At 42.9% G+C, this 14925-nt stretch overlaps 1 protein-coding gene across 1 annotated transcript in view; it reads left to right on the top strand.

Moving 5' to 3' along the window:
* The window catches only part of grik4 (glutamate receptor, ionotropic, kainate 4), a 1339327-nt gene that overhangs the window by 359448 nt on the left and 964954 nt on the right, over window positions 1-14925 (top strand). The window contains exon 2 of the mRNA XM_034169301.1: window positions 1622-1755. Within this exon, the coding sequence (XP_034025192.1) occupies window positions 1674-1755 (82 nt within the window). The 5' untranslated portion in view covers window positions 1622-1673. The remainder of the gene's footprint in view (window positions 1-1621; window positions 1756-14925) is intronic.

The raw sequence follows: 14925 nt of genomic DNA, 5'->3' as shown, positions 1-14925 counted from the left end.
AGACAGATGTGACATTCAGATCACCTGCTGCAAGTCCACATGAACTGACGGTCCATTTCTCCAGCCTGTCGCTTTCTCACAAGTCATGCTTTCACAACGTCCCACCAATGTAGAAATGTTTCGTAGGCTGTTACGACTGATTTTACACACCAAGGTGTTTGGTAGACTGTCCTAACTTCTCCTGCACTTAAACTCTCCTCCAGACGAGAAACATTATGTCCAAACAGGCCCCAGTGTTCCTCATTATCCTCATTTTGTGGGTCTTCTTGAAGAAGTGCTATATTTCATTCAGTTTTATCATCTGTTCCTCTTGTTCTTTCTTGGTTTCTCCTCCCAACATTAATGTTTCAGCGCATTGTCTCATAGTGTGAATCATAGTGACCTCTTTTTTTTTGTCAGGCTGACTCTGTTTCATCCAGAACAGTAAAAATCTGTGAAGACCAAATCTGTGAAGACCAAATCGGTGCGGTACCTGATACGTTTTTAACTAGATTTGGGAAGCAGCAGGGCTTTGTACCGGCGGTTTGTCTCTTACATTTGGTCCTCTGTCTCCATGGTTTCCAGTCAGCTGTTTTGCGCCACTACTGAATTAATAATTCTGGGAACATATACTTTCAGGTGTGGCAGCACATATGGGAAGTTGTTGTTGGTCCTTAGTGCGTGTCTGTCCATCTGTCTCTTCTTCCAAATACTGTATGAACATGGTAACTCAGAGTTTTGATCTGATTGGGATCAAACATGGTGAAATGAGGGTCAGCCAATCAGGAAGTAATATGAGTATGAGAAAAATCTATCAACAGTCAAGGTCACAGGCCAAGGTCAAATCTTGGGTTTACATGTAGGGGTTAGGGGTTTCATGACAATTACAGAAGACATATATACGTGTGTGTGTGTGTGTGTGTGTGTGTGTGTGTGTGTGTGTGTGTGTGTGTGTATATATGTCATATAGCATCTTTATATTGGTCACATGACCAACATAGACTGGTAACCTTGAAAATCAAACTCAGTGTTAATCGACCTTTCCTAAGGGTTCATTTTTCAAATGAAAAATCATAATTTTAATGTGACCAATTGATTATTTTAATGTCTGCAAGCATTATTTACTAAAAAGCAGTTCTGGGATCCACACGTGTGCTAAATTCAATGCAAATCATACTGGGAAAACTAGAATTTTGACTTTTGACCCCAATAATTGACCTTTGACAAATTTGATGTCAACTCAGCAATTCTAGAATCCACCTCGATATGTGTGCCACGTTTGTGGACAAGAATCATCATTTTGACTTTTGACCCCAGCACCTTCAGCTTTGCTAAAACAAACCCTTTTAGGGCAGCTCTGGGGTTGTCTATGATCAGCATATAATAATTGGTGGAAAGTGGGCACGTGTCTTTGGAGTATTATGAAAACAAATAGATAAACCAATATTTTGACCTTTAACATCAGTGACCTTGACCTTTGCCAAAACAAAGCTCAACCTACATACAGACAGCAGGCTTGGTGGAAGTTGGCCCAAGCACCTCGGAGGATCAGTTGAACCAGCAAACGAATAAATGTTTCTCAAAATATGATTTTTTTTTTCCTGATTTTGACATGTGGTGCCCCCTTGTGTCTGTGTTGCAGGTGGCTGTGACAGGGGCACCCCCGGGGCAGGACCCATGAGGAGTCAAAGAAGATGCTCACAGCCTGGGCACTTCTGCTCTTCTTAGCCATGTGGGTGACAAACACCTCTGCTGGGCCGCTCTCCTTCAGAATAGGTAAATATCCCAACTGCCAACCCGCCAGCGCCTCGTCATTTGTTTCAGGCACATGACAGCTTGTACAGAAAGAACATGAAATAAAAAAATCATTTCATGTTCTTTCAGAATGAATAGATTTATTTAGAATTTTTAATTATGCAGTTTAAAAGCATTTACAGAGCAGAAATGTTGTGTTAAATTGAATTTGATCCAACGTCACAGTCTCTCAGTGGAAAATTGGCTGCAGGAATTCAATCAGAAGTGTTGAGAAATGCATCTCATCCCACAGCCACCCATGTCGACACCCCAGAGGTATCAACAGGCTGGAAAATACAGGTCGGGATGGGAAACTGTCTTAATTTTCTCCAACTCAGCCTACACACACACACACACACACACACACACACACACACACACACAACACACACCACACACACACACACACACACACACACACACACACACAAATACACACAAAATCCTTACTTGTCTTAGTTTTTCAGTTGAGGATTTCAAGTTAGAACTTTTATTTTATAGAGCTGAAGTAGTAAGTTTCTTCATGTTATAGGTTCATTACTTCAATGCACAGTTCTTTTTAAATCTGCCTACAATAGAATTCCGTGATTGAGACGAGTGAAGAAAGCCACCAAGTCACCAGAGTAATTCTGAATTACAAATTTCATTTGCTGAAATTTTAAGTCCATCAGCTGATTGTCTAATTACTGATCCTTAAAAAACACCTACCTGATTATTTAATTACACTCAAATTAAACCTGATAATGTGGTATTATGAGTGTATGGTAATTATTTGTTTTGAAGCACAAATAGCAACTTTATCAGTGTGCAAATGAACATTAAGGTGACTTTATGTTATTCTACAGAAAATTAGGATGAGGAAAAGTGAGGAAATAATATTTCCAGTGGAAGACGTATGATTTGATAATGAAGCTGGTTCTGTAAATGTTCCATTCAATTAGCTGTAAAATGAGGTTTCCTTTTTTTTTTTCTTCTAATTACTGTTCAAGCCTTATTTTGTTCTAAAGTAATGGGAGCACAAAGATAAAAGCTAATTATTTTACTAAGGCAATACTGTTGGTCAGCAAATCATCAGCAGTGTCGTGTCACTTCCAGAATACGAGGTCTATTAGAAACGAACCCGACCTTTTTATTTTTTCAAAAACCATATGGATTTGAATCACGTGTGATTGCGTCACACAAGCTTGAACCCTCGTGCACATGCGTGAGTTTTTCCACACCTGTCGGTTGCGTCATTCGCCTATGAGCAGGCTTTGAGTGAGGAGTGGTCCACCCCCTCAGCGGATTTTTATTGTCAGGAAATGGCGGAATAATTTGGGCTTTTTTTCCATCAGAATTTTTTCAGAAACTGTTAGAGACTAGCAGCTGGAAACCACTCGAAAAATTTATCTGGCTTTCGGTGAAAATTTTACGGGCTTCACAGAGAATAAGGAGTGTTACTACAGCTTTAAGGACGGCTTTAAGGACGCCCGGCCTGCCGCGCTCCATGCCGCCATTGAGAGCCACAAACCACCGGATCATTTCTAAACGGATGGCTCTGTGGAGCCGGGACCGTCATGTGCCAGTTCTCTGGTTATCACAAGAGCTGGACATCAACCATTTTCCAGCAGATTTCACTTTTAACAAGAGATTTTGTCATGGAAAGCCGAGCGGAGGCTTCGCACTTCACGACTGATTTGCTGATGGAGTGAGACAAAGGAACACCTCCATTTTGGTCTCACAGTACGGCTTTGAGATGGCGTTCAGACAGCTGTAGGTGGTTTTTCCATCGAGTGATTATCCGAGAAATTGTGGATGTGCCTGGACATGCCAGAACATGTCCCGTGAGGCTTCATCACGGCGTTGCTGTGCGCCATGCGCAACCGCCGCGACGCGTGTAGCCTCCGCTCCTCTTTCCATGACCAAAACTCCTGTAACAGTGGAATGTGCCATTCATTTCCAAACTGGACACTGTGTTTTATCCGGGACGTCATCTGACTAGTACAGGAATTGTGAAAAGACGTGGACATCAGCACTTTTTCGGCACATTGAGACAGACGTGCGGAGGAATTCCGTGCATTGCGGCGGTGCCGCATTGCGCAAAGCAACGCCGTGATGAAGCCTCATGGGACATGTTCTGGCATGTCCAGGCACATCCACAATTTCTCGGATAATCACTCGATGGAAAAACCACCGACAGCTGTCTGAACGCCATCTCAAAGCCGTCCTGTGAGACCAAAACGGAGGTGGTTTTGGCTCGCTCCATCAGCAAATCGGTCGTGACATGCGAAGCCGCCGCTCGGCTTTCCATGACAAAATGTCTTGTTAAAAGTGAAATCTGCTGGAAAATGGTTGATGTCCAGAGAAAGTGCACACGACGGTCTCGGATCCACAGAGCCATCCGTTTAGAAATGATCCAGTGGTTTGTGGCTCTCGATGGTGGCACGGAGCGCGGCGCGCCAAGCGTCCTTAAAGCCGTCCTTAAAGCTGTAGTAACAGTCCTTATTCTCTGTGAAGCCTGTAAAATTTCCACCGAAAGCCAGATACATTTTTCGAATGGTTTCCAGCTGCCAGTGTCTAACCGTTTCTGAAAAAAATTCTGATGGAAAAAAAAGCCCAAATCATTCCGCCATGTCCTGACAATGAAAATCCGCCGAGGGGGCTGGACCACTCCTCACTCAAAGCCTGCTCACAGGCGAATGATGCAACCGACAGGCGTGCAAAAACTCACGCATGCGCATGAGGGTTCAAGCTTGTGTGACGTAATCACACATGATTCGGATACTTTTCTAATAGACCTCGTATGTCACTGTAAACCTGCTCCGTTTCTAATCATGAGGTTACGTTAAGGGCTACGGCAGTCTGATCTCTGACCCCAGTGACCTTGACTTTCATCCAAATAATCGACTGACCTTTCAGGGCAGTTCTGGTGTCCACTTAAGTGTGGACCACATTTGGTCCAAATGAGGTTGAATATCAAATTCCTTGACTTCCCAATTTTTTTTTTTTTTTTTCTTTATGGCAGTTTTGGAGTCAACCTTCACTGACATGCCGAGTTTGGTAGAAACCAGCAAAAGGACCTGGGAGGGGAAGGTCATCAAATAGACAGACAGACAGACATGACCTTGACCCCTGTGATTGACCTGAAATGTGACCTTGCAGCACACCCTATATGTGTGCCATGTTCTTTGAAAATCAAAATGGAAAGAAAAAAACATTAATTTTGACCATTGGCATCATTGATCTTGACCCCAGTGATTAAGCTTTGGAAACTGATGTTGCCAAGGAAGTTTCAGGGTGGGTACATGAGTGGGGATTGGGAGGAGGGGGGAGTTCAAATTCATGGTTTTGACCTTTAACCCCAAATGACCTTTAAGGACAATTCTGAGGTCAATCAGGTTTGGTGGAAATCAGCTTAAGGTCCTGGAAGGAGTAGGGGCACAGACAGATGAATCAATATTTAGATTTGTGACCTCAGTGATATTGACCTTTGACAGCATAAACCATTTAAAGGCAATTCAGGGGTCACCACACATGCACACAGCAAGTTTGGTGTAAATTGACCCAACAACCTCAGAGGAGTAGTGGCGCGCGCGCGCACACACACACACACACAAACACACACACACACACACACACAAACACACACACACACACACAACACACACACACACAGACACACACGTTGCTCAAGCTACTATATTATGATATCCCAACCTTATTTTCATTGGAATTCTGGCTTCAACATTAATTCTAAAGCTGGCTTTGATTATTTTGAATCTCTTTCACACTTTGTAACTGCCGGCTGAGGCGCAGTATTCATTTCACTCACATTATATCTCTTTAATTGTGAGCTGAGTGACCAGTATAATTTGTGTCTAAATCAATGACGGCGGCCTGAACACCTCCGAGAGTCTCACAAAAGTTCAAAGTCAAGTAGAAAATGCTGTGATATTGTGGAAACGGTGACTGATCACTGGACCAAGGTGAAAGAAAAAAAAATGACTAGACTTTACATCTGAGAAAGCAGCGCGTGTGTGTGTGTGTGTGTGTGTGTGTGTGTGTGTGTGTGTGTGTTGTGTGTGGTGTGTGTGTGTGGGTGGTGTGTGTGTGTTACCAAAGGGAGCTGCTCCAGCTTTTTGTTATTCTCTGACATTCAGCAGCTCTCTGACATCCTGTCACAGGTTCAACACTTTCCAAAATTTGACTTTTTCTTACGAAAAAGTATTTCAACACAGACTTCTTGTGCTACACCAGACACTACTGCTTTATACTGTGGACAGAAAAAACAAAGTTACGAAAAAATTTAATGCGATTTCAAGATAAACACAATGTTACTACAGGAGTTATTAAAAATATAAAATACAAAAGTATTTAACATTGAAGCTTTTGCTTGTGTGTTACATTTTAAACATCAATGTCACATTTTGAAAATGGGATTGCCAGAATTTAAAGTCTCACAGAGGTATAAATTAACCAGCATTAGAGATTGATCTTCCAGTCAACAGATGGCAGTTGTCTTGATGAATTCTCAATCCCCCCACACCTACCAGCACCCCACCTGCTTGAAATGCTACGTAAGTGTGCTGAAAAATGAAGACATCACAAGAGTGCCAAAAGCTGCAGTTCCTTGAATAGCCATTTGAGGCTAGCTCCGAAGGTCAGTCAGTAAATATTAAAAAGTCCAAATTTCTGAAATAATTGTGTTTACAGCCTTATACAAAAAAATTGTTTGGGTCTCTACAGCATGTTTCCTAACTTATGACGCCTGTACGGAGGTGAAATTTTATATAACTCGTTAGTTTAGACTGTTATAATGTTGTGCATATTTCTGGGTGTGGTTGATTGGCAGCTACCATACAGCTTTAAAAGGCTGCTAGCAACCGCCTGCTAACAGACCTTTAACTCCTTCCTAAGCAGTTTAATATAAATATGAAATAATGTGGCTTACTATGTGGTTAACTGTAGAAATGGACCATCTAAGAAGTCTATGCTCCTGTAAAATGGTAAATGGACTGCATTTATATAGCGCTTTTCCATCTGCATCAGACGCTCAAAGCGCTTTACAATAATGCCTCACATTCACCCCAATGTCAGAGTGCCACCATACAAGGTACTCACTACATACTGGGAGCAACTAGGGGATTAAGGACCTTGCCCAAGAGCCCTTAGTGATTTTCCGATCAGGATAAGATTTGAACCAAGGACCCTCTGGTCTCAGGCCCAACGCTAAACCACTAGACCATCACCTCTCCTGTATTTTTGGTGTTTGCCCACGCTACATCCCTTTATCCATTTATAACTTGGCGGGGAATTAGCTGGACTCCTGTGGCAACCCCTCGCCCTGATCACTGCTTGTAGTTGTTGTTGTTTTGTCTATTTTTCTCCTGATTGTCCTTGGTGGCATTTTTGTTGTTGTCACAGGTCTTTCTTGGTGTCACGGTTATCTATGAGAATAGAAAATGGAGCAGCAACTAACCAATGGAATATTAAAATTGTTTATGTTCTTTATGGTATGAGCCCTTTGTGATACTGAATTAGTGGTATATACACAGACAACAGGTGTAACAAAAAAAAAGAGGGGTTGGATGGACTTGGGTGCTGCCAAGATGGCAACATCTGGAGCCACCCTATTTGAGCCTCAAAACTTTCAAACCCTTCAAAAAAAAAGATTAACTCCATGAAATTTATACTATTAAACTAAAGCCATTGACTTGTTCATAGCACTTGATGGCTTATTATTATTTATTGGTCCGTGTAACGATGCAGCCATATCGGAAATAGATTTTTGATTTGTATTTGTTTATTGTTACACTCCAACCAAGTAAGAAAAAGTAAGAACTAGGTTGTTGTGTTGCCATAAGATGTTGAAAACAAAGCAAACTCATTTCAGTCTCCTCTGACAGCTGGACCTGCTTGTCATGTCACAAATTCAGTTTTTATGAAAATATAAAAAAAAACTTCACTGGATATTTTCCGAAGAATGAGTGCCAGCGATGACTGAAAACATTATTTTAATTTTAATAAAAGGTCTCAATGTGGGCAGCCCGGTGGATTAGTGGTTAACACTGTTGCCTCACAGCGAGAAGGTTGTGAGTTTGATTCCCATGGCCTTTCTGTATGGAGTTTGCATGTTCTCCCCGTGTTTGCGTGGGTTTCCTCCGGGTGCTCCGGTTTCCTCCCACATCCAAAGACATGCGGGTTAGGTGGATTGGAATCTTTAAAATTGTCCGTAGTGTGTGTGTGGGTGTGTCTGTGTTTGTCTATTTGTGGCCCTGCGACAGACTAGCGTCCTGTCCTGGGTGTACCCCGCCTCACACTCTATGACTGCTGGGATAGGCTCCAGCCCCCCGCGACCCTTAATTGGACTAAGCGGTAGAAGATGGATGGATGGATGGATGGTCTCAATGTCAAAGGCAGATGAATATAAATGGGAACATTAATAGAATCTCTGATCATTTGGTCTTTTGTTTTATTCAGTGCCAGAAACAAGTTTCTTTATGCTTCCAGTGTTTCTGAGCCTTGAAAATGTGCACTGAGTTCAATTGACACATTCGAACAACATGTTCATCTCTCAGCGTTGAGCACAACATTTTTGAGTCATGTTTTTTTGTCCTCACAGCACAGCTTTAGATTTCAGGCATTTTGGAGTTGTTTTTTGTATGACACCCCCAAATGTCAACTGTATATCTTATTATATCTCCAAGAAGCACCATCCGCGGATCCATTTCACATCACTTATCTTGTTCCTCATCGTGTAAGCCAGCATGTAAGGTACTACAAACGTCTTTTCTCCTCAGCCACAGTGTGATCCAGAGATCCAGCGTGTTCTGGGTCAGCTCAGATGTCTTTGCCCATTTGGACGTGCTCTATAAACATCCAAAGGGAAGTGTCCTGGGAGCATTTTAATCAGATACCCAAAACACCAAACCTGGATCCCTTCAACATAAAGGAGCAGCAGTCTATTCTTAGCTGCTTCCGGATGTCAGGACTCTTAATCCTGACCCTTAAGGAGACCACAGCCAACCTATGCTGGAAGACGTAATCTTGCATATGTCAGCAATTTAAATCTTTTGGTTCCTACCAAGAGGGTTGGAACATGTGTCAGAAGCTTTATCTTTGACTCAACTCTGTCATCACCATGTGAGTCTGGATCAGTGACCTCAGTTTCCCTTCGGAGTTCACACTTTAGTGTTTTCTGAAACAAGACCCCAGTACACTTTAAGTTTTTCGTTTGAAGAAGTCACTACAAACCTAAAGCGGGGGGTGGGAGGGGGCAGTAAACTATATTAGGGTACATTACTCGTTTATTACTTTTGGTGGTGCTTATTGTCATCTGAAGCCATTCAAATTTACATTTATATTTATGCATTTGGCAGAGGCTTTTATCCAAAGTGATTTGTGATCACATTCAAATACAAGTACCTGGAGTTTCTGTGCACAGCACTTTTGCACACTGGAGCATTTCTGAGTTCATCGGCATGCTCAAAGATATTTTGATACACAAACTGGAGTTTTTGATCCCATAGGAAATAACTTATGTTGCAACTGCACAGATAAACAGAGACACGAGTAGATATGAAGAGCAGTACATAAGAAAAATAACCAGAAAAAGTTCAAGTTCAAATAAGACTAGTTAGCACTGAGCCTGAATGATTGCACCTAATACTGTTGATAGTATTGCACATACAGATGAGATCGTGCACATACAAGGGTGGAAGTGTTCTTGCACATATGATTAGCTGCAGACATGTTATTACTGCACATTTGAGTAGCATGAAAATGTGTACTGATGAGTACAGTAAGGCAGGGATGGAACAGCTACTGTGTGTAGATGGATGACAGAGGGAGGAGTTGTAAAGTCTAATGGCTGTGGGAAGGAATGATTTTCTGTCACATTTGGTGGAACACTTAATGCTAGTTAGTCCTCCCACTAAAATGTTACTCCAGCCAATTACAGTACTGCAAGTGGGTAGTTTGCATTTTCATAATTGGCTCAAGTCTAAAGCTCACCACTTACTCTCCTACACAAAATCAGCCTTCTTGATCAATTTCTTAGTCTCCTGGGATGCGCCACTTTCATGCTACCTTAACGGACATGTGTATGTGTTTTTAACGTCCCCACTTAGCAACACAACAAGTACTCATGATATAAGTCTCCCTGCGCACATGCGCTCATAATTAGTGTTTCTGATGATTTATATTCCTCTCCCGAAACGAGGAAACAGGTGCATTTCCGAAAAAAATGTCTCACTTGGCAATTCTCGCATTTCTCTGAGCGTGACATAGTTAAGAGCAAAACAGAAACATCCCAGACAGAGACAGACAGAGGGGAAACAAATGTGCTTTTCTTTGAAAGCAGTGGCTCGGACAGAGGAGACGACACACTTCACCCCAAAACTCTTAACTTTTTCAGAGTCTGTCGCGATTTTGGAACTTAAAGTGTGGTGATGCTGCTGTTTGTGTCACAGCTCCTGGTTTACTGCTGCGGACATCCTGGACACGCAGAAGTATGGCTCGTATTGCAAAAACTCAGAAGACGCTATTTTCAGGAGATAATGAATTATCTAATGTGCCACAATCCTGACAGAATTTGAGTTGAAGACTATCGGACATTAAGCGCGCGAGTGATCAGAACTTGACAGCGAGTGGACCTGGACATTATTCTCTGGCCGAGTGGAACTTGAAAATGATCCCCTGCCGTGGATCCGAGTGAGGACGAGGGGACCGTTCCATGGCTGGCGATTGCAATTGTTATCGTGTGCGCGTGACGTGTGTGTGAGGGCTTCTTTTTGTGGTGGACTAATTTGGAAATCTTTACACTGGGTGAGTTGAATGTTAATTTTTTTCATCTTTTGCTTTGTGTTCTTTCCAGTGGAGCTATTTACTTTGAGAGTCTGTGGATGCTGTGTTGTGTGTGTGTGTGTGTGTGTGTGTGTGTGTGTGTGTGTGTGTGGTGTGTGTGTGTGTGTTGTGTGTGTGTGTGTGTGTGTGTGTGTGTGGTGGCTGTTACGTTGTTTTAACGTGCATGTCAGCTGTTTATTGCCGCTTACTGGACGTGGAATGTCCTGTGATGACATACACCACAACACAGACCACACACACACACACACACACACATATATATATATATATATATATATATATATATATATAAGTATATTAGATTTGTCACAGTTATATACAACACTTATTAGCGTTTTTAACAGGCTGCATTTATGACTAATTGCCCGCAGGTGCACAAAACCTTCTCAACAGCTGCTGCTTTTTACTGTGACTGCATCAAAATGAACAGTTATCACTTAAAAACGAGTCGTCATAACACACATCACACTTATGTAAACTTTGGAATTGATCTGTGACTCAGTTCTTAACGTTAGCAGATACATTACGTTGAAGCACATGCTGGGTGCTTCTAGTAACTACGTCACCTTTCAAAACACTCGAGGTACTCACCAGTATTTGTTTTCGGAAGTCTCCATAGCTGTTTGCTGTGAATGCCGTATACAATGTCGTATACTTGAAACGGTCACGGAAGTGCACAAAGGTAATCCTGGTGGATCATCGATGTCACTAACAGCCTAAATTCCAAATTGTTATGATTTCAGTGTGACATCCCTGGTTCTCAAGACCAGGCACCTAAGTGGCTCTACTCTACTCATTCTACTCTCCTATTTTACTCTTCCTTTTAGATATTTAGATATACGAGGTCTGTTAGAAAAGTATCCAACCTTTTTATTTTTTTCAAAAACCATATGGATTTGAATCACGTGTGATTGCATCAGCCAAGCTTGAACCTTCGTGCGCATGCGTGAGTTTTTTAATGCCTGTCATTCGCCTGTGAGCAGGCTTTGTGTGAGCAGTGGTCCACCCCTCTCATCGGATTTTTATTGTGAATAAATGTCTGAACGATTTGGAGCTTTGCTGCATCAATTTTTTCCAGAAACTGTAAGAGACCTCCAGGTGATAACCATTCGGAAAATTCAAATGGCTTTGAGGGACGATTTTATGGGGATTACACAGATTAAGGAGTGCTCCAGCCAGTTTAAAGACCGCCCACAACTGCTGAGAGCGCGCCGCGCTCCGAGCGCCGATCGACAGAGCTGAAACAACCAATCATTTCCAATGTGAAGGCTTTGTTGATCTGGGACGTCATCTGACTTACACAAAAATGGCAGGAGACGTGGACATCAGTACTTTTTTGGCACATTCCACTGTTACAGGAGTTTTTTTCATGGAAAGAAAAGTGGACGGATGCGCCACCGTGCCGCTCATGGCGCGGCACAAAACCACCTCCGTGTTGGTCTCACAGGACGGCTTTGAGATGGCTTTCAGACTGCTGTCGGTGGGTTTTCAGTCGTGTGACTAACCGAGAGAATTGTGGATGAGCCTGGACATGCCAGAACATGTCCTGTGAGGCTTCATCACGGCGTTGCTTTGCGCCATGTGGTACCCGCCGCGACGCGCAGAGTTCCTCCGCTCCTCCTTTCCATGACAAAAACTCCTGTAAAAGTGGAATGTGCCGTTCATTCCAAACTGGACGCTGTGTTTTATCCGGGACATCCTCTGACTAGCACAGGAATTGTGGAAGACGTGGACATCAGCACTTTTTGGCACATGAGACAGACGTGCGGAGGAATTCCGCGCGTTGTGGTGGAGCCGCATGGCGCAAAGCAATGCCATGATGAAGCCTCACAGGACATGTTCTGGCATGTCCAGGCTCATCCACAATTTCTCGGTTAGTCACACGACTGAAAACCCACCGACAGCCGTTTGAAAAGCCATCTCAAAGCCATCTCAAATCTTTTATGCCGCGCCATGAGCGGCACGGTGGCGCATCCGTCTGCTTTTCTTTCCATGAAAAAAACTCCTGTAACAGTGGAATGTGCCGAAAAAGTTCTGATGTCCACGTCTCCTGCCATTTTTGTGTAAGTCAGATGACGTCCCGGATCAACAAAGCCTTCACGTTGGAAATGGTATCGATCGGCGCTCGGAGCACGGCGTGCTCTCAGCAGCTGTGGGCGGTCTTTAAACCGGCTGGAGCACTCCTTAATCTGTGTAATCCCCATAAAATCGTCCCTCAAAGCCATTTGAATTTTCTGAATGGTTACCACCTGGAGGTCTCTCACAGTTTCTGGAAAAAATTGATGCAGCAAAGCTCCAAATCGTTCAGACATTTATTCGCAATAAAAATCCGACGAGAGGGGTGGACCACTGCTCACACAAAGCCTGCTCACAGGCGAATGACGCAACCGACAGGCGTGAAAAAACTCACACATGCGCATGAAGGTTCAAGCTTGGCTGATGCAATCACACGTGATTCAAATCCATATGGTTTTTGAAAAAAATAAAAAGGTCGGATACTTTTCTAACAGACCTCGTACTTTTGTATACTGGCATAGTTCCACCTTAGAACTGGAATATAATATATAAGATATACCTTACTGAATTTTCATGTCCTTTAAGCACTCCACGACAAAGAAGATGCCATTAGCCACCATAGACATGTAATACAGTAAAACTGGAGATCAGTTCATAGATGTTCACAGTGCCACATATAAAGTGTGTAGCTGGTGATGGAACAGACACCCAATGTGCTATTCCCAGTCCCTCCAGTCACACAGATACCTAGAACTCCTTCAGAGTTGTCATGGGTGTCTTGGTGCCTTCCACCATTGGTCTTCATCTTGCACAGTCTCTGTTTTAGCTCCTCCTGACAGATTTGCCGCACAACACCATAGTGTTTGTATTTCTTAATGATTGATGTAAATGAAGTCAGTGACTTGGAAAAGTTCAAGTATCCATCACCTGACTTGTCTCAAGAAAACTGGCTGTAAAAGTGATGGCTGAATTTTATATTTACCTTAAAGTGCAACTGCCATGATATTTTTTGTTGCCAATTCACATTATTTTGAGAGAGGATGCATTTTGATCTGTTGAAAAACATAATGAATGATCAGATTGCGTGTCCACATGTTCCCGTCAGTTTCCGTGTGGACTCCAGATATAAATCGGGAAACAAACGGCATTTGAAGCTGCAAAAAATGGGTGGAGCTGAAGCTTGGCAGTGACCTTGCCACTAGTGGCACTTATTCACAGAATGGAATATTTTGCCACCTGCTTGCCGCACTGCCAGGGTGAGCTTTAGCATAACAGACTGGGTACAGATCTGCATCAGTGTTTGGTACAAGTCTGCTTGGAGCAGGTTTCCCTGGACAATGCAGATGGCCTGGTTAAGTTGCCGCAAGCTTACTGATTACTCGATTGGGTTCTCGATGATTTCTATCGGTGCCGAAATTTTGAACAGTCCAAAATTTTGTTCCCGATTATTCCGATGATGCCGACACTCCAGATGGTGGGCAGCGTGCTCCAGGATGACCATGTATGCTTGCAGATGGATTATGGCGGGGTTGGGGATTTTGTCAGTGAGTTTGCCGTTTTAGAATTTTTTTTTGGAATGGGAAGCCTAAAACAACCTAAGAGGACACATGTGGACAGGTTGTTTAACACACATTATTTCCACAAAATATTACCCCTGCAGCGAGCAGTTCTGTTTGGTTTCACAAGTCCAAAAGACAATGAAATGCAACAATCTTCACGTGACATCAGAGAGGGACATCAACAGCATAGCTGAGCTCAAAATAATGTCAGTCCCACCAGCATCTCCGAGGAAAATGTTGCTTCATCAGTGTCTGAAAGCTCAGATGAGTCAAAACACTTCAAACACTAACGTAGAAGGTATCATGACAGGTTTGAGCCAAATTAATCTGAAGCATCTAACAAAGGGAGTGGATGAAACAGACTCTGGCTGGATGCACATTAGATATTAATTCAATATTATGTTTAAAATCCCAGGATTTTGCCAACATAAATATAACACCGGATTGGTCCAGATGCACACCAGATTTTTATTTTATGGTTTGAATGGGGATTAATGTGGAATAAAGCCCATCTCAACAAGCACTCTTTTAAAAAGTATCTACATTCATATGAAAGGCAACAGTTGTGGAGACCGGTGGGACCGAGGGACGCGCTGTCTTTTTCCACGCCAGTGCATCAGCGTGAGGCTCGGCCTGCTCCTTAGAGCGTGGCTCCGCAGGCCCAGTGGCACACTGTGGTTGTCTGTCTCTCACTGCGTGCTCATGTTCAATGCATTGGAGGGCAGAGGGCCTG

This window comes from Thalassophryne amazonica, chromosome 4 (assembly GCF_902500255.1).
Source record: "Thalassophryne amazonica chromosome 4, fThaAma1.1, whole genome shotgun sequence".
Classification (NCBI taxonomy): domain Eukaryota; kingdom Metazoa; phylum Chordata; class Actinopteri; order Batrachoidiformes; family Batrachoididae; genus Thalassophryne; species Thalassophryne amazonica.
The sequence above is the reverse complement of the archived record's forward strand: the minus strand, read 5'-3'. Positions and strand labels throughout refer to the sequence as shown.